The sequence below is a fragment of the Nuphar pumila genome, chromosome 3, assembly GCF_984573655.1.
Source record: "Nuphar pumila chromosome 3, dmNupPumi1.hap1.1, whole genome shotgun sequence".
In the NCBI taxonomy this organism is placed as follows: Eukaryota; Viridiplantae; Streptophyta; class Magnoliopsida; order Nymphaeales; family Nymphaeaceae; genus Nuphar; species Nuphar pumila.
In genome coordinates, this window is record NC_143251.1 from 112,394,351 (window position 1) to 112,419,766 (window position 25,416).

At 37.3% G+C, this 25,416-nt stretch overlaps 1 protein-coding gene across 1 annotated transcript; it reads left to right on the plus strand.

Annotated features, from left to right (window-relative positions):
* Positions 1-4,818: 4,818 nt before the first annotated feature.
* On the plus strand, positions 4,819-5,154 carry LOC149843327 (uncharacterized). Its single transcript, XM_090000886.1, has one exon. The coding sequence runs from the start codon at positions 4,819-4,821 to the stop codon at positions 5,152-5,154; it is 336 nt and encodes a 111-aa protein (XP_089857012.1).
* The last annotated feature ends 20,262 nt before the right edge of the window (positions 5,155-25,416 follow it).

Genomic DNA, 25,416 nt, shown 5'->3' on the forward strand with positions numbered 1-25,416 from the left:
GAATTTGTCATAGTTGTATCCCTCTAAAATATTGCATGAATCTTATTTATGTTCTTTTTACTTATTTCATTAATTAGAGGGACTTGTACATAGGATATTTGATTTTGACATCCTTACTTTTGTATTTTTCACAGCCTCTGAGGCCCAGTAAGGGGACCTGATAATACAAAGAGATACGAGGGCTACACGACTGCTTGACAGATTCCTTTAGGGTCAGAGTGACTCCATATTTTGTTTTATTTATATTTATTTGCATATGTTCTTAGACTTTATGCTTTTAATTAATAAAGTTAGTTTGGTTTGGATGATGGTAGTGTAAGATACCTTGTGGTTGTGGATTGATTATGACTGTAAAGGCTCTCTGAGAATGTTTCCGTAAATGTTTAAATTTTTTTTGCCACTTTTTAATGCGTATGAGTTGGGGTCGTTACAGCTTTGGTATCAACGCACACTACAAAATCATACATTTTTACCATCTTGTGTCATAATTTACTTTTTGGTAATTGAGCCCTGTCCAAAAATATCAGCAAGTCGTGCATCGTGCTCCATAACAGTCTTCTTCACTGGTATGACTATTAGATACTTTTGTGAAGGTATATAAATTTCTTATGATAGAAAGCATGCATAATTTAAAATTTATTTCTTTTGGTGTGAATTAAGAAAGTTTGATATGATTGTATGGTTGTGAGTGTACTGGATCAATCTTAAGAGGGTAGGATCGATCAGAGTATAACTTTTCAAAATTTCCATGTTTTAGGTGTATCATCGTACTTATGCTTTTTCTTTGTCTGGTGCTCTCGTGAACTGACAGGAGCAGAAGGACTTCATGCTGAATAACCTCAACACGATTATTGTGACGATGATGACCCACGTGCAGGCACCGGCGATGCAAATGCCTACTTGTGTTCATCCCATCGAGGTTGCTCCAAACCCTGACAATGTCACGTATGAGAAGTTCCTAAAGTTGGACCTGCCAACTTTTACAGGTAAGACCAACCCAGAGCAACCAGAGAGGTGGGTCGAGGAGACTAAGTGGGCTTTCGATATCCTACCTATTTCCGAGGACAGAAAGACCGCTTTTGGCATGTATCATCTAAAGGGCGATGCCAAGAAGTCGTGGGACACCCTGTGAAGGGTGAAGTATAACAGAGTGAAGGTGATTCCCTGAGAGGTTTTTAGAGAAGAGTTTTTTGACACTTATTTTCTCTCCTACGCATGAGAAAAGATGCAACAGAGGTTCCTTAAGTTGGTGCAAGGGAACATGAGTTTGGTGAACTACACCACTAAATTCAGGAGTTTGGAGCGATATTGCCCAAACCTATTCACTAATGACAAGGCAAGGGCAACCAAATATGTACGCGGGCTGAAGGATAGACTTCAAGTTCATGTGATGATGAGTTGATCTACCACCCTCAGTGATGCTATAAAGTCTATGATTATCCTGAACGAGGAGTGGAAGAGGTAAAAGGATGAGTCGCAAAAGAGAGGCGACAATGGAGGTAGCTCTACGGGCGAAACAAGGAAGAACCCACCTACAGGCGACAAGGCGTAGGGGGGGGTAAGAGGCAACGGAACCAGCAGGGGCAGGGAGCAAAGTAGGGTCAACCCCAACAGAGGCAGCAACATGGGAAGGCCCCATATGTGTGTCGCAGGTACAATAAGGGTCATCCTCAGGGCTCTTGTCCCTTGTTCAAGGGATTCTACTACTAGTGCCAGCAGTCAGAGCACATTGCGATCCACTATCTGAATAGACCGATGACTCAGAGAGGACAATAGCAGTAGGCGCAACAGCAGAGGCCTCAACAACAACAGAGACAATGGAGGATAAATAGGAGAGTTTACACTGCTATAGCTACCACACATGATGATCAGACTGATTTGATCGAATGTATCTTCTTAGTTGATGATCATTATGCTTGTGTGGTGTTTGATTCTGGTTCTACCCACAACTTTGTATCCACATCATTTGCGAGTTTGCTTGATTTGGTTCCTTCTAGCCTTGAGAAGACTCTTGATGTGATGTTACCTATGGGTGCATCCTCTTCCTACAGAAAATACTTTCTTGCAGTTTGTGTGGTGATCGAGGGGCATGAGTTGTCTGCTGACCTGATCATCCTCAATATGACTTTTTATTATGTCATTCTGGGTATGGACTGGTTGTCCAAACACAATACTACCCTCCAGTGTTGGAGAAAGAAAGTTTTTTTAGAGCGCCTCGATTTGTCTGCTTTGGTATTTTAGCCAATTAGACCAGTGAGTGAGGTAAAAGTTGTCTCAACAATAAAGATCTACAAGTACCATAAATAGGGTTACATGGTGTTCTTGGCCAGCGTGTCTTTGCAGGACAGTCAGGCAACACCCATGGAGTAGTTAAATGTTGTTCGGGAGTTCCCAGATGTCTTTACCGAGGACTTGCTAGGATTGCCACCTCACAGAGAGATTGAGTTTTTGATTGAATTAGTGCCTAGTACAACACCTATTTCTTGAGCACCGTATTGCATGGCACCTGCAGAGCTAGTGGAGCTGAAGAAGCAGCTGCAGAAGCTTCTTGACAAGGGCTGCACTAGGTCGAGTGTATCTCCTTGGGGTGCACCAGTCCTCTTTGTCAAGAAGAAGGATGGTTCCATGCGTCTTTGTATTGATTACTGCATGCTGAACCAAGTGACGGTGAAGAATAAGTATCCCTTGCCTAGGATCGATGACTTGTTTAAATAATTGAGGAAGGAAAAGGTGTTCTTGAAGGTAGATCTTCATTCTGAGTACCATTAGTTGAGGATCAGGGCATAGGATATTCCAAAGACTGTATTCAGGTCCATATATGGGCATTATGAATTCTTGGTGATGTCTTTTGGATTCACCAATGCCCCTGCAACCTTTATGGACCTCATGAATTGGGTCTTCAGTTTATGACTGAACTCTTTTGTCATCATGTTCATTGATGACATTCTTATATACTCGAAGAGCGTGGAGGAGCACCGAGAGCATCTATAGATCATATTGCAGACACTAAGAGAACATCAACTTTATGCTAAGTTCTTGAAGTACGAGTTTTGACTCGATAGGGCGATGTTTCTCGACCACATGATCTCTACGAAGAGCGTTGAGGTTGATCCAGCCAGGTGGAGGCTGTATTGTCATAGGAGCTATCAAAGACTGTGACAAAAATCAAGAGTTTCTTGGGATTAGCAGGTTACTACTATCGTTTTATCCAAGACTTCTTATGTATAGTTGCCCCGATGACCAGACTATTGCAAAAAAGGGTGAAGTTTAATTGGTCACCTCAATGTGAGGAGAGCTTTCAGGAGCTGAAGATGAGGTTGACCATGGCTCTCATTTTGACGTTGCCTTCTGCGATGGGTGGATTCGTAGTGTACAACGATGCTTCAGGGACTAGACTAGGTTGTGTCCTTATGCAACACAAAAAGGTTATCATGTATGCTTCTCGACAGTTGAAGGTGCACAAGAAGAACTACCCCATACATGACTTAGAGTTAGCTGCAATAGTCTTCACATTGAAGATTTGGCACCATTACCTCTATGGGGAGCAGTTCAAGGTCCTCTCTGATCACAAGAGCCTCAAGTTTCAATTCACTCAGCGTGATTTGAATTTGAGGCAACGTAGGTGGTTGGAGTTCCTGAAGAACTACGACTTCTCTATCGCATACCACCTTGGTAAGGCGAATGTGGTGGTAGATGCACTTAGCAGAAAGATGTCAATCATGACAGCCAGTCTGATAGGGCACAGTTGGGATCTGATCGAGGAGTTTGTCAGCTCACAATCTTTTGCGGATGACTCAGGATGCATCCTTTGTGCTGGGATGCAGACACGACCAGAGATTATAGATCAGATTGAAGAGCTTTAGTCAGTCGATCCTGATTTCGAGAGGATATGCGTGAGTGCCCAGAAGCCAGATGTGCAATTTCGCTAAGAAGAGGACAAGACCATCATATTCGGAGACATATAATGGGTTTCGAAGGCACCACGGGAGGAGCTGATGAGCAAGGCCGATAGGTATAGATATTTTGTTCACCCTAGTTCCACTAAGATGTTCAAAGATCTTCAGAAGACTTATTGGTAGAAATGGGATAAAGCAGGACATCATTGAGTTTGTGTCTCGGTGTCTCATATGTCAGTAGGTGAAGATCGAGCACTAGAGACCTGGTGGACTTCTACAACCACTAGATATCCTAGAGTGGAAGTAAGATGATATTTTGATGGATTTCATCATAGGGTTGGTAAAGACCCAACGACAGCACAATGCCATCTGGGTGATAGTGGACAAAATGATGAAGAGTGCTAACTTTCTACCTATCAGGATCAGTTAGAGCTTGGAGAGTTTGGTAGATCTTTATGTGGATGAGATAGTCAGACTTCACGGAGTGCCGCATTCGATTGTGTTAGATCGAGACCCCCGCTTCATGTCTCGATTCTGGTGCTAGTTACAAAAGGCCCTAGGCACTACGTTGAAGTTCAGTACAACGTTCCATCTACAGATGGACAGACAGACGAAGCATACGATACAACCACTCGAGGACATGTTGAGAGTGTGCGCTTTGGATTGGGCAAGAGACTGAGACAAGCATGTGAAGCTTGCAAAGTTCTCGTACAATAATAGCTATCATGCCAGTATTGGTATGGCCCCGTACGAAGCTCTATATGGTAGACCATGTAGATCCTCTGTGTGCTAGAATGAGGTTGTAGTGAGAGTAGTGGAGTCTCCAGAGATCATCCAACATTATGCGAACCAGGTGAGTTTGATCCATTAGAGGTTAGTCGCAGCACAGAGTAGACATAAGAGCTATATCGATCAATGGCGTATGAAGCTCAACTTTGATGCGGACAATCACATGTTTGTACAAATCTCGCCTACAAAGAGTGTCTTCCAGTTTGGGAAGAAGAAAAAGTTGAGTCCTCGGTATGTGGGACCCTTCGAGATCCTTGAGCGGGTTGAGAAGACCATGTATCTGGTGGTACTTCCTCATCAATTTTTGCAGATCCGCAATGTTTTTCATGTCTTGATGTTAAGGAAATACGTACTTGACCCCTCACATGTGAATCACTATGAGGCGATCGAGCTGCAGCCTGACTTGCCGACAGAGGAGAGGCCAATTGAGATTGTGGATCGCCAAGAGATGATACTACGTAGAGGATGATCCCGTTAGTGAAGGTGTGCAAGCGGCATCAAAGACTGGATGAGTGCACCTGGGAGCCTGAGACAGATATGCATCAACACTACCCACACTTATTCGGTACATTCTAATTTCGTGGACGAAATTCTTTTGAGGGGGTAGGGATGTAATATCATGCATTTTCATACTTAGCTAAATTTGAGATTTTAAAATTTTGGCCAAGTATAGAAGAAAAATCGGTAGAACCTTGATAAAGGTTGATGTTCTTTGAGTTTGAGCTTGGCCCAGGTCTCATCGATAAGGTTTAAATAAGCCAATCAAAAGGTGATAAAGGTTTTGTTTTTTGACCTTTAAATTCAAGTAAAATTCATGTTAAATTCGAACGAATTTTAGAGGCAAAATTTGAGTTATATATTGTTGGATGCGACTCAAAATTCTGAGCATAATGATATTTTACTTTTTCGAATTTGGGCTCCGATTGTCCCAAAAATCATAATTTTTTAAAAAAGGACCACCTCGACGGGCGAAGTCTGGATTTGGATCAGACTAGATCTAATGTATTTGATCCAAATTAATATGGATCTGGACTCTGTCCAAGACCCATATTAATTAGGAATTGATCCAACATAAGATCCAATTGTAGTTTGGATATGGATATGGATCTTGGATATGGATCCAGATTCAAAATCCATACCCAACGAAAATACAACTTTAAATTCAATTTTTATATTTAAATTGAAGTTAACTAGAGTTAAAAAGGCTCCCAGAGGGATAAGGTACCCTATGAAAGTTTTTGAATATTTAATTAGTAATAATTAATTAATTTATTTTTAAATTAAAATTAATTCTAAATTTCAGTTTTGGTTAACTAAATGGACTCCCTAAATTGCTAAGAGATAAGAATTAGAAGAGTTATTAAAAAAAAGAAAGACTTCTTTAGGAAAGAAATTTAGAAAAAGTAAAAAAAAAAGAATTTTAAAAAAAACTAGAAAGGGAAAGAGAGACTTCCAAAAGGAAAAGACCTCCCTTCAGCCCATTCTAGAAGGGCTGGAAAAGAGGCGGAGGGAGGGGGGGAGGCATCACCCCCTATCCCCTCTATATATAGTTCAAAAAAAAAAGAAGGAAAAGAGAGAGGAGAGAGAGAGAATGAGGGAAGGAAAGAAGGAAAAGAGAAGAACAAAAGAAGAAGAGAAGAACGAGAGAAATGATCCATCATCTTCTCCGATCATCCAGCGTTTCTTCCATCCTTTTCAATTTTTTTAAAAAGGTACGGGTGTTCTCTCTTGTCTCGGTTGAGAAAAAGAGCCTAAATAGGCTTTAAGCAATGTTTTTTAAGGGAACCATGGATTTCATCTTGATTTTTCGTCATCTTATCCATGGGAATCGATGTAGGTAAGTTTAGATTATATGAAATTCATTTTCCTATGATTTTTTGCATGTTTTTGCATACCTTTCAATATATATATATATATATATATATATATATATATATATATATATATATATGCCCCCGTGGACACCTTGGATAGATCTGTTCTATGTGTTTAGCAGACAGATCTGGCCATCTTGATGGTGGGCATATCTGGCCAGATTTGAGCCCCCTGTCCATTTTATCTATCCTGGATAAAACTGTCCCTTGGACAAATATGTATGTATGGATAGATAGACATGGGACTGTAGTCCTTGAAAATGAATCAGATCTGTGGAAATAGAAATATATGCATATTCTGTTAAAATAAAAAATTTGGATTTTCGATGATTTTTTGTTCGGAACAGGACGAGCAGTTGTCCAGTCCCAGCTCGAACAGTTGGCTGAGACCGGACAGTTTGCTGTCCAGTCCCAGACAATTGTCCAGATTTGGACTGAACTGTTGTCTAAGAGAAAAAAAATTTAAATATGGTACATATATATATATATATATATATATATATATATATATATATATATATATATATATATATATATATATATATATAAAGGGAGAGAGAGTGCCAGCCAATTCAATCGACTGGACTGAACTGGGATAGTCCAGTCCCAGTCGACTATCAGCTGGGGCTGACATGCTGTAAAAAAAAAGTTATTATTTGATGGGCTGGTTGGCAGCCCAACTGAACCGGGTTCGGCTGGCTAGGCCCTGCCTAACAGGTTTGGCTGGGTAGGCATACACCTGTTAAAAAGAAAAAAAAGGAGAATAAGTATAATATATATTTTTTATTATTATGATGTTGGGTTGTTGCGGATCCAGCCGAACCAGGTTCAGCTGGGCCACAACATGACCTGTCAGGCCCAGCCGAACCAGATTCGGCTGAGCAGGTGATGGGCCTGCCAGGCCTAGCCGAATCTGGTTACATGTATGTTGAACTAAATTGTTATAGTGAGATGCTCCTCCTTTTTATTCTTCAACAATACCCCCCATTCTCATAAAAAATGTTTTATGTATGTTGAACTAAATCTGTGTATTTGTCACCACCCTCTTCACCATTAGCAGTTTGGATGTCCTTGTGTTCATTTTCTTACATGCCCTTTGGATATTGAAACTTTGCACTTTTCATGGTCACAATTTTATTTTTTTACTTCTTTTGTATAGTGAATTTATAGAAATCATATTTCTAGAATGTTGGTTTGTGCAAAGTCTATCCCAATAATCATGACTGTTATCATCGCAAAATTTTTCCCCTCCCTTGTGAGAGAGAAACGAATTTCGTGAGTCAAACTCGACCAAAGTTTTGAAAATTGTTTTGAAAATTTACTCGCCTCCATTTTGAAAATTTGCGGGAAAATTCCATGGAATGGGATCCGCCTGTCGGTACGAGGTTCAACCGTTCCTGGCACCTTTACCAGGGGTAATTGAACCAAGGACCAATTATGTGCTTTAACTTGACTCAAATATCTAAATTATGCTCTATTTTTCCTAGAATGCACAAAGAATCAGGCTTGTGCTATGGAATTTTGAAAAATGCAAGTTTGAGAAAATATGATGTTTGCTTTGGAAAATTGAAATGCATTTAGACAAGGACTGGAAAATGCTTGAAAATGGAATTCCTGGGAAAATCATTGAATTTTATTGGAAATCAGAAATTTGCATTGGAAAGTGATTTCTCAGGAAAATTTGAACTTTAGAAAATCGATTTTGAAATTTGGAATTGCTTTTCTGAGAAAATAGATTTGAGAATTCTGAGAAAATCAAGAAATTCATTAGAAAATGACTTTTGACATGAAAAATGGATTCTCAGGAAACTGAGTTCTCAGGAAAATGGGAAATCATGAGAAAATCGATCTTTTTGAAAACTTGAGACTTTGAAATTTGAGAATTTTAAAACATTGGAAAATCTTGGTTTGAACTTGGGAAATGCTTTGAAATGTCATTTGAAAAACTTAGGATTTTGAGAAAATCAGATCCTGAGAAAGACTTGGAAACTCTTGAGAAAACTGATTTTTTTTTAAATTGAAATTGGAAAATGAATTTGAGAATAATGCAATTTGAATAATATGAATGAATGAATATGAATTTGAAAAGGAAATTTCAATTGAGGAATTGAGAAATCCTTTTGAAACTTTGAGAAATGCAGTGCATTTTTTAAGTTAGCCTAAGTGTGTAGGCTGAATGTGACTAATACAAAGATCATAAATCTTGGTTTTCTTCGTATTCTGACTATGGCCATAAATACGAATCTCACCGAGTTTATAAACTCCATAAGAGCTTGTGCACGTGCCATTCGTGTAAACCATAGTGAATTTGAAATAATGTGCATGAATGATACATCACATATTGAAATTTGCATAAATTAAACTATATGCAATGCAGCCCTATTCTAAGCAGAAAAGTAACTCTTATTCCAAATTATTACATTTGAGGTTACATTGAATTGAAATAAAAAAAAATAAAAGCTAAGTCTTCTTCTTGAATGTTCCTGCAAAACTAGAAAACAAGGTTAGCACAAAAATGTAGTTTTTTCTGAATTTATCCGAAAATATGGGAAATTATCAGATATTATTCAGATATAAACCCCAAATCATACCCCCTTTGATATAAACATAATAAATAATGAATAAATTTTGAAAATAAACTTGAAAATTCGAAATTGGGGTCAAAATGACCAAAATACCCCTGATGACCTTGAAATCAGGGTTTTCTGAAAGAATTTTTATAAATTTTGGAATTTTGAAAATCAAATGAAATAAATCAAACATAATATGATAAAATATGATGATATGCATGAAATTTTGGATAATTAGAAATTGAAATTTCGAAATTTAGGTCAAAATGACCAAAATACCCTCGATAACAAGACTATGGCCTTGAAACCAGGGTTTTCTGAAATAAATTTTGCAAAAATGAAAAATGTGAAATGCAAATGACATTGAAATTAGCCCTAAAATAATTCTATATGCTCATGTACATGATAAAAACCCTAAAATGGCGAAAATATCATAAATATCAAATTTAACCTGATTTTCGCTTCTGAATTTAAAGATAAACTAACACAAGAAGCAAATGAACTTGTAATTAAACCAAATTTGGCATGTACACCTAAAATAACCCTAGAAACATAATGGAGCTCTAAAATCTATTTTTTTTGTATTTTTAAATATGGAAATTCAAATAAAAACCCTAAATTTTATGATTTTTGCCTAAAATATTGATTCTAAAGTGAATTTAGGATATCAAATTTCCATAAAAATTTCCCAAATTTTATGGGGTGACAGAGGACAGTAAGGCAAGGATTTTTGACTTTAACACTTTCTGGTTTTGACCTATGGTCGGAGCTGTAGCACTCCGGCAAGTCGGATCGGAATTCGGCGACTCTAGGATTTAGGGGAAACAGACAGGTTTCGGTAGAAAACATGGGAAAAATGGTAGACAAATGGGAAAAAGTCTTAAATTGTGGGAAAATGTCCCTGACAAACAGAGTAAGATTTCCTATTTTTATAGAATTGGGATTCGGGTTACGGTTTGGAAAAGGGCATGCTGTTATCAGAGACCCGAATCTCTGGAATTTCGGGATATTGAAATCTGTCAGACAGACATGCAAATTTCGGAAAAAATACTGAAACAGTTCAAAAAATTCCCAAATTTTGGGAAATGACAGGAAAACATATTAGGAACAACTTTCATGTTAAAAGTTTTTGCAGAAGGACTATGGATTGGGTGGACTTGGTGAATTAGGGTCTGTCTATACCCTGACGAAGGAAAATCAAGATTTTCCCAAAGGTCTGAGAAATCCGATTTTTTACAGAGGTCAAAACTAACTGGAAAAACCTCAAAATTTTTATATCATATAGATTCGATTATGAATCCACTGTGATTTTTGGAGAACAATTTGAATATTCCACAGGGGGAGATTTTATGGGTTTTGTCTGCTAAAGCAAAAATTGGAAGTTCAGAGAAACAGAAAACCCGGTTTAGGGTTTTGTTTTTAAAATAAAGTTATATACATTAAATCATTTCGAATTTTTGTTAGAAGATTGCAGACAAATAGAGGCATTCATAACAAAAATTTTAGAATTTATTGACAAAAAATCAAGCATAAAATAATAACTGGACTTCATGCATAAAATCAAAACTTATAGTTCTCTAGGTAAACATTAACGAGACCAATGAAACACGCATAAAGCAATAAAATAAAATAAATGTAATGCCTACAAATGTATAATCGACATGAAATTAAACAGAAAATGAAATAAAAGTTGAGAGGGTACGATGCTTATTTTGATATTGGCTACAAGTGAGACGGATCCGATCCATCCATCGGATGGATCCTCTCACCTAGATAGCCTTGACATAAAAGATAAAAAAAAAATCATAAACTTCATCAAACAAGCACTAACGATGTGAGGATCTTACCTTGGGTCGGTTGAAGCAAAAGACCAAAGAGGGTCTCCTTGAGAGTTCGGCTGCGGATAATGGAGAAATAACAACAATGGAGGTGTGAGCTCCTTTGGAATAAGCTTGATGCTTATTGCTGCACCGACTGAAGCAAATGATCGCCGGATGGAGTGATGGCTTGTGCTTGTTGGAGCTGATGTGCTGCACCAACGGATGGACTTGAGGTGGAGAAGCTGCTAGGGATGGTGACTGTTGTGATGATTGAAGTGGCTGCTGGGAAGTGTTGCCGAAATCCAGACCACAATCAACGGTTGGCTGCTACCAAAAGGAGGCTGAAGAAGGTTGATGCTGAACCTGGACTTGAAGGAGGTTGTTGCTATGCTGCTGGCTGGAGTTATGGCTTGAGGAAGTGGTTGCCGGCTGGTGTGGAATCGATTGAAGAGTTGAGGCTGTAGGAAGATGGTGCTGCTACAATGGTGAAATCTGGAGATTGCTGCAAGGTTGAAGGTGAGCACCGGTTGTGGTAGAGAGGTTTGCTGCTACAGTTGGTGGTGCTGCTGGAGATGACTTAAGATGAAGGAGAAGCTGCATGGCTGCTGCTGGGTGTGGGGGCTGAAGGAGAGGCTAGACGATCCTTGTGTGGTGGCTGTATGGTGGCTGTTAGAAGGTTGGTAGCCATTGAAGAGGATGCTGTGGCTGATTGAAGAAGGGCTGGAGCTTGAAGGGATGGAAAATGGCAGCCAAAGAGGAGAGAAAGAGAGAGTTCATGGGAGAGAGAGAGAGAGAGATGAGAGGTGCGTTGGATGAGAGATGCTTGAGAGAGGAAGCAGGGTGCAGCCGTATGGCCCCCTGAATCCATGAGAGCGAGTCCCCATGAAAGAGGGAATTATGGGCCACCCGTATGATGTTGGGGAATCTAAAGGGAAAGGAAAGTTGTCAATAATCATGCCCAGCCGTGTAAAATGCTCCCTCAATTAAAACCTAAAACTTAGGTTTTAATTGAGGATGGAGTTAAGTTTTTAGAGGGCTAATGAAAAGATGCGTGAATGAGAGGAGAGATGGGAGGCAGCCGTTCCTCTTGTTTTGGTTGGTAACTTAGGAAAGATGAAATCTTTCCCTAAGTTTTTATTGATTAATGAAAAAGGGCTGTAACATGAATGGCTGTAGCCATACGGCTGTGGAGGGAAAATAGAAAGGGAAGAAGGAAAGAAGGAAGGGAAGAAGGAAGAGAAGAAGGAAAGAGAGAAGGGAGAAAGAAAAGGAAAGAAAGGGGGAAGAAAGGAGAGGGAAAGAGGAAAGAGAAGGGGGGCTGGATTACCATACGTGAGTGGAGAAGAAGGAAAGAAAGGAGGAAATAAAGAAAGAAAGAAAGAAAAGAAAAAGGAAGAAGAAAGAAAGAAAAGAAAAAAAGAAGGAAAGAAAAGAAAAAAAAAAAAAAGAAAATGGAGGAAAAATAAGAAAGGAACTGGGTTGGAGGTTTGGGCGACCCCCTCACGGGTCCCACCTCACAAAATAAAATAATAAATAAAAAAAATAAATAAACACCAACAAATAAAAAGAAAATTGAAAAGAAACACAAATTTATTTTTTTTAATAAAAGAGAATTGTAAATGAATGGGCCATCTCAGAGCGGGTCCAAATTCTACTTTTGAAATTTATTTTGACGATTAGAGGGGTAAAATAGTCTTTTCAGAAAATTTCCACGCAAAACGAGCTATTTTTGGCAATTTTTAAAACGAGCTCGGATTTTGAAGTTCAATACCCCGTTGCGAAGCAAATCCAGTGTAGAATTTGAAAATTTGATTTTGAAAGAAATCCAGATTGTTTTTCTCGAGAAAATATTTCCAAACGAAATGAACTATTTTTGGCAGTTTTTGAAACGAGCTTAGATTTTGAAGTTTAATAGCTCGTTGCAAAGCAAATCGAGTGTAGAATTTGAAAATTTTGAGTTTGAAATAAATCCAGATTATTGTTCTTGAGAAAATATTTCCAAATTTAGACTCCCGAGGGTAAAAATGTCAATTTTGGAAACCCAGGGTTTGAAATTGATTTCTAAAAAGTTTTTAAAACTCAATCTGGATTGAAATTTATAAAACTGGAGTTCTGGACTTCGAAAATGGAATGAAATGTGATGAAATGTTATGAAATGATATGAAATTATGAGAAATGACATGAAATGCTATGCGAAATGCTAACCTTGAATAAAGAATTTTGGATGTCAGACCCCGATTGACACTTGTATCAGTTCAAAAAGTGTTAAAATTGACAAAATTTGCAAAAAATGGTTGAAGAAATGATTTTTGAGCTCTGCCAAGCTAGAGCGACACTGGAAATTAGGGTTTGAGCTGGATTAAACTGAAATGAACTGGATTGAGTTGGGTTTTAGAGTTTTAGAACTCAAATGAACTGACAATGATATTGACTCAACTGACCTTTCCAACTTAATTTTCAAGAAAAGCTGCCATTTTTAGAGAAATGGTATGGAATGGTCATTGGAATGAAGTGAATTACAAACCTGAACTGGGTTTGAGCTGAAACAAAGGTCAGTAATACTGAGGTGAACTAAAATCGAAGCTTGAACACTAGCTCAATTGGCTGAACTCGACTCAATTTCAGTTGAAAGAGCTGAAATGGACTAAAATGGGCTCCTGGACACTTGAAAATGGTTTTGAACTGAAACTGGAGCGCTTGAACTTCTGGTGAACTCAAGTTAGACTCTGGGGAGTATGACTGACTATGAATGACTGACTCAGAGACAATTGGCTTGGATTTGAGTGAGAAATGAGCTCATTTCTGAAGAGATGATCCCATTTTGGCAATAATGGTCAGAAATGAAAATGGCCTGATCATTGTGAGCTCAGATGAGCTTGAGATGATTGACATTCTAAATGTTCTGAACTGACCAATGAGCTTGGTTGACTCCGACTAACTGGGGTCTGGGATGACCTAGGGGTAAAATAGTAATTTTCCTAATAAAAGTTGGTAAAATGGTGATTTTCTGAAACTGGCTCGGGGTTTGACTCCTACACTGACCTAACAGGGTTGGCATTGCACGAGGAGGGTTGTTTGAGAATGAATGTGGAAAATTTGGGGTGTTTACAATGACCATGAAGAATTTCTTGGGTGGGATCCTTAATTTCACTTCTTTACGTGTTGGAATTCTAGTTCTCTTTTTTGTCTTCATGTGAAGACTTTTTTTGTGGGCTCTTTAATGCCAATTCTTTTTCGTAATGGAATTCCTTTTCCTTTTTGTTTTTTCTCTTTTGGTTTCACAATCTCTGATTTGATGTTACAAGTGGTACATTTTCTCTTCCCATGTTGATTATACTAATAACTTGAATTTATTGGCTATCAAAAATCATTTTCGTTTCCCCTGCCTTTTGTTTTTGGTTTGTTTTGTATTCATATTTGCCTCATTTTTGTCTTTATTTTCTGAAATGGTTATCTTGAGGCAAAATTTTATTCATTTCCTAGTGGCAGAATGGAGAGTGTTTTAACACTATCTCCTCTGGTTGTCTCTTGGAGTCACTTGCACGATGGAATCGTCAAAATATGGATTCATGGTGATTGTCTGATCTAATTTCTTTTAATTTCTTTTTTCTTCAAATTATTGGGCCTGACCTTCTACAATTAAGGCTATTTTTCAGAAAGATTTGCATTTATTAACCATACCCAATGAAAATACAACTTTAAATTTAATTTTTATATTTAAATTAAAGTTAACTAGAGTTAAAAAGACTCTCAGAGAGATAAGATACCCTCTAAAAGTTTCTGGATATTTAATTATTAATAATTGATTAATAATTAAATAATTATTTTTTTAATTTAAAATTAATTCTGAATTTCAGTTTTAATTAACTAAATGGACTCCCTAAATTGATAAGAGATAAGAATTAGAAGAGTTATTAAAAAGAAGAAAGACTTCTTTAGGAAAGAAATTTAGAAAATGTTAAAAGAAAGAATAAAAAAAAATAGAAAGTAAGAGAGAGAGAGACTTTCAAAAGGAGAAGACCTCTCTCCAACCCATTCTAAAAAGGCTGGAAAGGGGGGGGGGGGGAGGGTCACCCCCAATCCCCTCTATATATAGTGCAAAAGAAGAAGAAGGAAAAGATATAAAGAAAAAGAGAGAGGAGAAGAGGGGGAAAAGAGAGAGAAAAAGAGAAGGGAAGAAGGAAAAGAGAAGAACAAGAGAAACAATCCATCATCTTCTTCGATTATCTGTTATTTCTTTCATCTTTTTTGAACTTCTTAAAAAGGTATGGGTGTTCGTTCTATCTTGCTTCGGATGAGAAAGAGAGCCTAAATAGGCTTTAGGCAATATTTTTGTAGGGAACCATGGATTTCGTCTTGATTTTTCATCATCTAGTCTATGGGAATCGATATAGGTAAGTCTACATTATATGAGATTTGTTTTCCTGTGATTTTTGCATGTTTTTGCATTCCTTTCAATATATATATATATAGGGAGAGAGAGTGCTAGCCGATTCAGTCGATTGGACTGAACTGGGATAGTCCAGGCCGAGCCGAACAAGTTCGGCTGGGCAGGCATACACTTGTTAAAAAGAAAAAAAGGAGAAGTATAATATATATATATTTTTTATTATTGTGATGTTGGGCTTTTGCCGACCCAGCCGAACCAGGTTCTGCTGGGCAGTAGCATGACGTGTTAGGCCCAACCGAACCAGATTCAACTGGGCAGGTGATGGGCCTGCCAGGTCGGCTGGGTTTGGTTGGTCAAGAAAAAAATGTATATATGTGCATAACAAAAATATTTTTTTTTTGTTTCACATGGAGTCCCAGCCAACCCACTATGGGCTAAGTATTGGACCCTGATCGAGCCCAGCCAACTGGATGGTTGGGTAGAGTTTGAGCGCCAACCGACTGGGTCGGTTGGGCTTAGTGTGGCCCGATTTAAAAAAAAACTAGGCAATGTATCTCCTTTGAATTTCAGCCTGTATATGACATATTATGATTCATGAGTGAAAGCATGTATTTGGAATGATCATGTGAACACATGCATATGAGTATTGTTATTTATGCACATCCTTGATTAGCATATATGAATGTGCATTAAAAAGCATGTAAATTTTCAAATACCATAATTGTAACACCCCATTTATTTTTAATGAAAAATCTAACAATTTTTTTTTAAAAGACCTTCAACTAGATAAATGAGGAGTTACCAAGTGCTTCAATCTTATTCCATCATAACAAAGTTTATTACATCGAGTTCAGATGTCCAGAAACATTAAACAGAAAAGTAGTAGTGCCATGATCGCCTGACGATGCCGCCACCCTCACTCTGACTGTTCATTTATGTCTTCATCTGAAAACAGTAAACCACAAATGAATCAGACTACCATTGTCTGAGTAAGTGATACAGTCCAAAATACATATGTGCAGTGTCATGCGAACAAGTATGTATGAATTATGATTTAACAGAGATTTAATACTCATGTAAATATACTTTTCTTTCTAAGTTTTGTTCCACTTGAACCCCTATCTGTCTCATTAGTTATTTCCACATTTATTGGTTTGAATCTTCATTTAATTCTTACCCTGTGGGTACGCACAGGCATTTGACATCGTAGCAGACCGAGATTATACGGGGGTTCATATAACCCGTATAACTAGCCGTACGGATACCCAAAAGGGGCACGATGCTCAACCGAGAGAGATCCCCAATTGGCAAGAACTAGCATTGGATGCACCCATAACTCTTCTGCAGAAGACTCGGACCTACCACCTAGGACTCGCTGGTAGTCCTGGTCCCCTAACTCCGAGGACTGGGGACCGGGTGAGACGCCTCGCTCTCACAACACAAAAATGTCCCACGGAGTGTGTACCACCCACTCTCTCCAAAGTGGACCATGGATCCGATAACATACACTATGATCCAGTGTACCCAGAATCCGGGAATCCAGTAACATACACCGCCTTGGTGTACCCAGATATCCAATGAGAAACCAGTAACATATACCCATTCGGTATGCCTAGTTCTCATAAAGCTTTTCTTCTTTATTTTATTGCATATATATTATGTATGGCTAACCCGACGAAGTTTTCTTATGCCAGTTGGCTCAACGGATTCACATATCCATTTTGACATCTAATTCTATCTCGAGTTATACCATACTCAAGTCGTGCTCTACGACCTCTTCCGGTGAGCGAACCTTTTGGCTCCTTTGGTTTTTCACAATCAAGTGTATTCCACCATACTTCACCCACTTGGATGGTTTACACAAAGGAAGTGGCCACAACCAACCCCTTCCGCATGATACCATATTGGTTATTTACTTATGCGACACACGGTGGAAAAGAAGAGGCTCATATCATTATACTCGAGCTGAGGCTCGATGTACGTGGCATAAAAACATATTCTCCGGTTCTAGGCTTATGTTTTTCAACATTCTTGATTGTCTGCTGATATACTTTGGACTATGGCCCTCGGTACGTGGCAGAGGGGCATCAACCCAAATAGGTGGCCCAGTTGTGAGGCTTTGTCCCAAACTATGGTTCTGGAAGAAAGCCCAACAACGTGGTGGCCAGGTAAAAGTAGGTGGGGTTGTTTTTAAAATATGGTCAACATGCAAGAAAATAGAATGCTCTAATGACCTAAAGAAGTAGAATTTTTTAAAGAATTTATGAGAAGCAAACATTATTTTCAATCAGATCCTAGATTGAGGAGGAATGTATTTGACCTAGGTTTAAGTGAGCAAGAATAATGCCTCCTCAATCGGTCCTACCAAACCATGCCTAAGTCTACATGCAATCCATGTCAGCTGGGTTTGATTCTAGGCTTCTAGGTTCACAAGATATAAAACTGACATTCAATTTTGACAAGTTGAATAGAGCAAAGTACAAGATTAATCAAGCGAAGACAGGTCCCATCTCAGTCGCCAAATCTGTTATCATTGCAAAATTTTACTTTTGCAAGTCAAGCTGACATTTAAAAAATATTTTGAAAATAACTCACATCCGTTTTAAAATGCGAAAAAATCTAAGGAATGGGACTCGCCTGTCGGTACAAGGTTCAACCGTTCCTAGCGCCATAACTAGGGGTAATCGAACCAATGATCAATCATGTGCTTTGCTTTGCTCAATTGTCTAAACCAATGTTCTATTCCTAAATACACAAAGAATCAAGCATGCGTTATGATCTTTGAAAAAATGCCGATTGAAAATATGATGTATGCTTCTAAGATTTGAAAATATATAGAAAAGTAGACACTTTGAAAATCGTGAATCACATCTGAAAAATATTTTAAAGAAAAAGAAAATCGATTTCTGAAGAAAAACCTGTGTTTTTAAGAAAATCAATTTTTCTAAGATTTGAATTTTTGAATTAATAGAAAAGATGGGCGTGTAGCCCTGTGAAATCTTTTCATGATGCAATCTAAACCTGGATGATGCATGAATGCAATTTGAGAAAATAGTTTTTGAAGAATTTTTGGAAATCATTAATAAAAGGAATTTTTCCTTATAGAATTTAGATGAAATAAACTCAACACATATTCCTGACTATGGCCATGAATGTGTATTGAATATAATTTATTTGATTCTAAAAGGGGTAAATACTTAGAAAAATTATGAAAATGTGCCATGATTTCTGAAAATACCTAAGAGTATAAGTCATTTGTGGCTTAAAAGAAGATGATAAATCTGGATATTGTTCGTATTCTGACTATGGCCACAAATACGAACTCAATCGAGTTTATTAACTCCTTAGAAGTGAGTGCATGTGTCATTCGTGTTGACCATTATGAATTTGAATATGCCTGAATCATCATCTATCACAGGAATCATATTAAAAATAAACTATATGCAATGCAACCCTAATCTAAGCAGAAAATTAAATTCTTATTCAAATATTTATAATTTGATTTACATCAATAATTAAAATAAAATAAAGAAAATACAATCTTGAATGTCTCTGCAAAATTAGCAAACTCATTAGTAGCAAAAATATCAGCTTTTTCGAGATTTATCCAATAATATTAGAAATTAAGGGATTTATTCAGATATAAGCCTTTTTCTATGCTTCCCTGAAATAAACATAATAAAGGATGATGCATAATTGAATAAATAATAAAAATAAACAACTTTAAAATTTGGAATTTTGGAAAAATGGCTAAAATACCCTTGAAAATTAACCTTTATTATAAAATAAAGTTAAAAACATGTTTTTTTCAGAAAATATTTTTATAAAACGCTTAATCTGGATATCAAATGAATTCAAAACAACACCAAATCGGGTGGAGAGCACCTTAACATGATTATGAATATGATCAAACCCTAAAAATATAAAGCTTTTAATAAAAAATTGGAAATATTAGAAAAATATCATTTTTTGCCCGTGTTTTAGTTGAATCAGGACTCTACGGCCATCCTATTTCTATGATTTAATTAAATAATGCATCAAATGAATTCCAAAATTCACAAAAATTGACATGTACACTTATAATAACCCTAAAATTAAAATGCAATAAAAAACATAATTTTTGGAATTATTTTGATATAAAAATTAAATAAAAACATGAAAATATGCGATTTGCTTGCGATCACGTACCTATCGTAGTGTCAGACCTGAATCAGATATCAAACGACAATGAAAGTTTATGAATTTTTACAAGGAGAAACTAGACAAATGAACAAAAATAATCCTTTTTACAGATTGAAAAAGCATTTCCGATTTGGGAGATATTGTTCCAGCAATACGTACCTGATTCTGGCTTATGCATAACGAGATAAAACAAACAGATCCAGTTTTAAGTGCAAGGAAATATAGTAAAACAAAATCAAAATTTATGAAAATTTTACAGAAGATAGTAGACATCATGCTAGAGACACTCCTTTTTACGTATTGTTGATACAATCTACGGTTAGGGAGAAACCATTCTGGCAAGTTGGATTTGATTATAAATAATGATTAACAGTTGCAGAAATACAGATCTGATTCTTAACTGAAATAAAATAGCAATCTACCATAAAAATTTATAAAAAATTTACAAAACAAACTAGAGATTCATACAGAAATAACCTTTTTTATGAATTGTCGATCAGATCTCAAACAAGGGAGATATGACCTCCAAAAGATACTCTTGGATATTTATAGCGTTTTCCTGACTTAAAAAATAGGTTTCGACTTTGATTTTTAAACACAGGGTTACAAACCTCAAAAAATTCTGATTTTTTTATTGAAAACCGTAGGCACATGCATAATTTTACTATAAAAAAATAGATTTAATTAATGAATATAGACTGAAAAAATAAATATATTAACAAACAACCAGAATCGCAAATATCGAATCTAAAACCCTAGAATAAAATAACATGGATTATTCATGCTAAAAACTTAAAAAATTACAAATAATACAATAAATCATGATTTGATGCTTTAAAAACTAAGATAAACATAAATATGATGAAATAAACAAAAAAAATCAGGGAAGCATGGTTAGAAATTTGATTTAGCCATTAAAAGAGGGATTCGACCTATAAAAAGGTCGAATCACAATCTTTTTTGTGCCTTTAGCATAATAATTGTATTTCCAACTATTCTAATGGATCAAAAATATGAAAATAATCATAGATGATCAATGGATCATCATCTTAAATTGTGGAGCATGGGGCTTGAACAAAAAAAAAACAAAAAAGAACTCATGCATAGGGGGGCGACAATGGTGAAAAAAAATTAGAACAAAATAAAAAAATGAGAAGAAGAGCTTACCTTGCTTGCACCAATGGAGGAGGAGGAAGGTTGTGAGAGAGGAGAGAGAGCCACATGAATTTGAGAGAGAGATAGGATGCCTTGGTCGACCCCCATAGCCCTCTATTTATAGCCTTTTTAGAACTCTTAATTAGAGTGTTTTATTTTTTTGAAACTCCTCTTAATTAATCCAATTAAGGGGGCAGTTTTGCTAAAGACTTCTAAAATAACTAAACTACTAATTAACCTAGTTGAGACTCCTAATTAACTTTGAAAAGCCCCAAATGTGGCGCCACCTGTGTGGGCCCATATTTGTTTTTTAAACCTCTAATTACAAGTTTTAAAAACAAGGTTTTAAAATATGAAAATAAAGGTTGAGTTTTAAAATCAATTTTGGCTTTTTCAAAACTCCTAATCTAACTTGAACACTACTAAACCCTAAACTAATTTAAATACCCTCAAATGTGGTGCCACCTACTGTGGGCCCCATTTGATTTTTAAAAAATGATTTTAAAACTTGAAAATAAAAGAGTTAAAAATGAGGTTTTCAAAAGGGAGTTTGAAACAAAAGATAAAAACCAAAGTTCTAAATTAACTAGAGTCGTAAATGAATTGAAAATCCCTCAAATATGGTGCCACCTATGTGGGCCCCACATTAAGGTTTTAAAAATATCAAAATAAAGATTAAAAAGGGTTCTTGAAACAAGGTTAAAATCACCAGATAAAAATTAAAAGTTTAAACAGAGTCTTAAACTAACTAAAACTCTGGACTAGAGTCCTAAACTGACTAAAACTCTGAGATAAAGTCCTAAAACTTTGAAATTTGGTTTTTTGAAAGATAAATAAAGAGGTTTTTGAAAGATTTTCTAAAAAATGAAGTCAGGGTTACAGTTCTAAACCGACTGAAACTCTAGAACAGAGTCATAATCCGACTAAAACTCTAAAATTTTGATTTTTTTTTAAAGATTTTAAAAGGTTTTCTTGAAAACAGGTAAAAGTAGAAGTAAAAGATAGAGTCCTAAACCGACTGAAACTCCAAGATAGAGTTCTAATATGACTAAAACTCTAAAAAAAAAGGCCAAATGAAAGAAATGGGCAAGGGGTAAGACCACCTCTGATTTAAAACCAATAAAATAAAAGTTTGAAAATGTTTAAAAGGTAAAAAGACAGAGTCCTAATCCGACTAAAACTCTGAAATAACTAAAATATGAGAAATCTAAATGAAAGAAGTGATCCAGAAGCGACACCACCTAGATGGGTCACATCTGAGAATTGAGATTAGTTAAAAATTGAGTTTAAAATGAATCCAGATCGCTTTCTAAGGAAAATATTTTAAAATAAAGAAATATAAGATCCTAGGGGTTGACAAATGAAAGATATTGATCTAAAACCCAGGTTTTTGGAATTGATTTTGAAATAGGGATTTAAAATCGAATCTGGATTTGATATTTTGAAAAACAAGAGTGTTGGATCTCGAGAATGACATGCAATGTGATGTGATGAGATGAAATGACATAAAATGATACGAAATGATAAGAAATGACATAGAATGATATGAAATGATTACAAAAGATAAACCCTGGATGTGGGATTTGAAATCCCGAGACCCCTGGTAAGGACAAGGAATTGAAGATTCCCATCCGAAGATGAAAATTGAGGATTGAACATCAGACCTGACATTGGATCCGATCCAAATGTAAATTGGGTCTTGGATATGACTAAAATTTTTAGGAAAGGAATGATTCGAGCTCTGGTTAGTGATTGTACTAGTTGGGGGAATGATAAAAATGAAGTTTCAGACAAAATAGTCGAGAAATGGTTTTGCCCTTGCAGGGCATGGAGTGACATTGGAAACAAGGTTTGAACTGGTCTTGACTAGTTTACACTGAATCCTAGGGTTTCTGAACTCAGAGGAACTAAAGTGACACTGACTCAAACAAACTCTCTGACTGAATGATTGAGAAATGATATAATTCTCAGAGAAATGGTGAGAAATGACCACTGGAATGAAATGGACAATGAGACTGCACTGTGTTTGAGCTAGAATAAAGGTCAGGAATACTGAGATGAACTAATTTCAGAGCTCAAACACTAGCTCAACTGACTGGACTCAGCTCAATTTTGGCTGAAATGAGCTAACATGGGCTAAAATGGACTCCTGGACTGCGGGAAATAGAATTAAACTGGATCTGGGCCATTTGAACTCTTGGTGAGCTCAGGTTAGACTCAGGGAAATAGGGACGACTGGGATTAACCAACTCAGAAACAATTGACTACAATTTGAGCTAGAATTGAAGTCATTTATGAGGAAATGAACCACTTTTAGTTGAAATGGTCAGAAATGAATAGGGTTCACTCATCGTGAGCTCATGTGAGCTAGGATTGACAATTATTCTAACTATTCTGAAGTTAAAAATGAGCTTAGTTGACTCTGACTGGTAGGAATCTAAGGTGACCTAAGGTAAAATGGTAAATTTTTTGACAAAATAGGGTGAAATGACACCTAAACTGGGATCAACCTAAGGCTAGACTCCTATACTGGCCTACAGGGGGTTGACATCTGCTAAAGGGGGGTGTCTAAAAATGTATGAAGAAAATTTGGGGTGTTTACAATGCAGAGTTTAAAATTTATTTCTTTTGGTGTGAATTAAGAAAGTTTGATATGATTCTATGGTTGTGAGTGTACGAGATCAATCCTAAGAGGGTAGGATCGATCGGAGTATAACTTTTTAAATTTTTCATGTTTTAGATGTATCACCATACTCGTGCTTCTTCTTCGTCTGGTGCTTCCACAGACTAACAAGAACAGAGGGACTTTATGCTGAATGCCCTCAACACGTTGACTACGATGGTGATAATCCACGTGCAGGCACAGGCAGCACAGATGCCTACTTGTGTTTATCCCACCGAGGTTGCTCCAAACCCCGACAACGTCATGCATGAGAAGTTCCTGAAGTTGGACCTACCAACTTTCGTAGGGAAGACCGACCCAGAGCTTTCGATATCCTACCTATTTCTGAGGATCGAAAGATCGCTTTTGACACATACTGTCTAAAGGGAGATGACAAAAAGTGGTGGGATACCCTATGAAAGGTGAAGTATAACGAAGTGGAGGTGATTCCCCAAGTGGTTTTCAGGGAAGAGTTTTTTGACACTTATTTTCACTCCTACACACGAGAAAGGATGCAACAGAGGTTCCTTGAGTTGGCTCAAGGGAACATGAGTTTAGTGGACTACACTACTAAATTCAGGAGTTTAGAGCGATATTGCCTGAACCTGTTCACTGATGACAAGGCAAGGGGAACCAAATATGTATGTGGGTTGAAGGACAGACTTCGAGTCTATGTGATGATGAGTTGACGTACCACGCTCAGTGATACTATAGAGTCTGTGATCATCCTGAACGAAAAGTGGTAGAGGTATAAGGATGAGTCGCAGAAGAGAGGCGGCAATAGATGTAGCTCTATGGGTGAAGCGAGGAAGAACCCACCTACGGGTGACAAGCTGCAGGGGGTAAGAGGCAGCAAAGCCAACAGAGGCACCAACATGGAGCCTAGTAGGGATGACTCCAGCAGCGGCAACAGTAGGGGAATGCCCCATATGTGTGTTGCAGGTACATCAAAAGTGATCCTTAGTGCTCTTGTCCCTTGTTCAAGGGAGTCTATTACCAGTGCCAGCAGTCAGGGCACATTGCGACCCACTATCCGAACAGACTGACGACTCAGGGAGGACAGCAGTAGCAGGCGCAGTAGCAGAGGCCTCAACATCAATAGGGATAGCAGAGGATAAATGGAAGAGTTTACGCTTCTACAACTGCCACACATGGTGATTAGACTGATCTGATCGAATGTATCTTCTTAGTTGTTGATTATTATGCTTATGTGATGTTTGATTCTTGTGCTACGCACAACTTTATATCCACATCATTTGCGAGTTTGCTTGATTTGGTTCCTTCTAGCCTTGAGAAGGCTCTTGATGTGATGTTACCTATAGGTACATCCTCTTCCTACGGGAAATACTTTCCTGCAGTTTGCATGGTGTTCGAGGGGCATGAGCTGTCTGCTGACCTGATCATCCTGGATATGACTTTTTATGATGTCATTCTAGGTATGGACTGGTTGTCCAGACACAATGCTACCCTCCAATGTTAGAGAAAGAAAGTCCTTTTGGAGCGCCTTAATTTGTCTGCTTTGGTAAGTCAACTAGATTGGTGAGTGAGGTAAAAGTTGTCTCAACAATAAAGATCTACAAGTACTACAAGCAGGGTTGCATGGTGTTCTTAGCCAGCATGTCTGCATAGGATAGTCAAGCGACACCCTTGGAGTAGTTAGATATTGTTCAAGAGTTTCCAGATGTCTTTCTCAAGGACCTGCCAGGATTGCCACCGCACAAAGAGATTGAGTTTTTTATTGAATTAGTGCCTGGTACAATACCTATTTCTCGAGCACCATATTGCATGGCACCTGTAGAACTTGTAGAGTTGAAGAAACAATTGCAGGAGCTTCTTGACAAGGGCTGCATTAGGCAGAGTGTCTCCTTGGGATGGATTAGTCCTCTTTGTCAAGAAGAATGATAGTTCCATGCAGCTTTGTATTGATTACCATATACTGAACCAAGTGATAGTGAAGAATAAGTATCCCTTGCCTAGGATCAATGACTTATTCTATCATCTGAGGAAGGCAAAGGTGTTCTCGAAGGTAGATCTTCGTTCTGGGTACCATTAGTTAAGGATCAGGGTAGAGGACATTC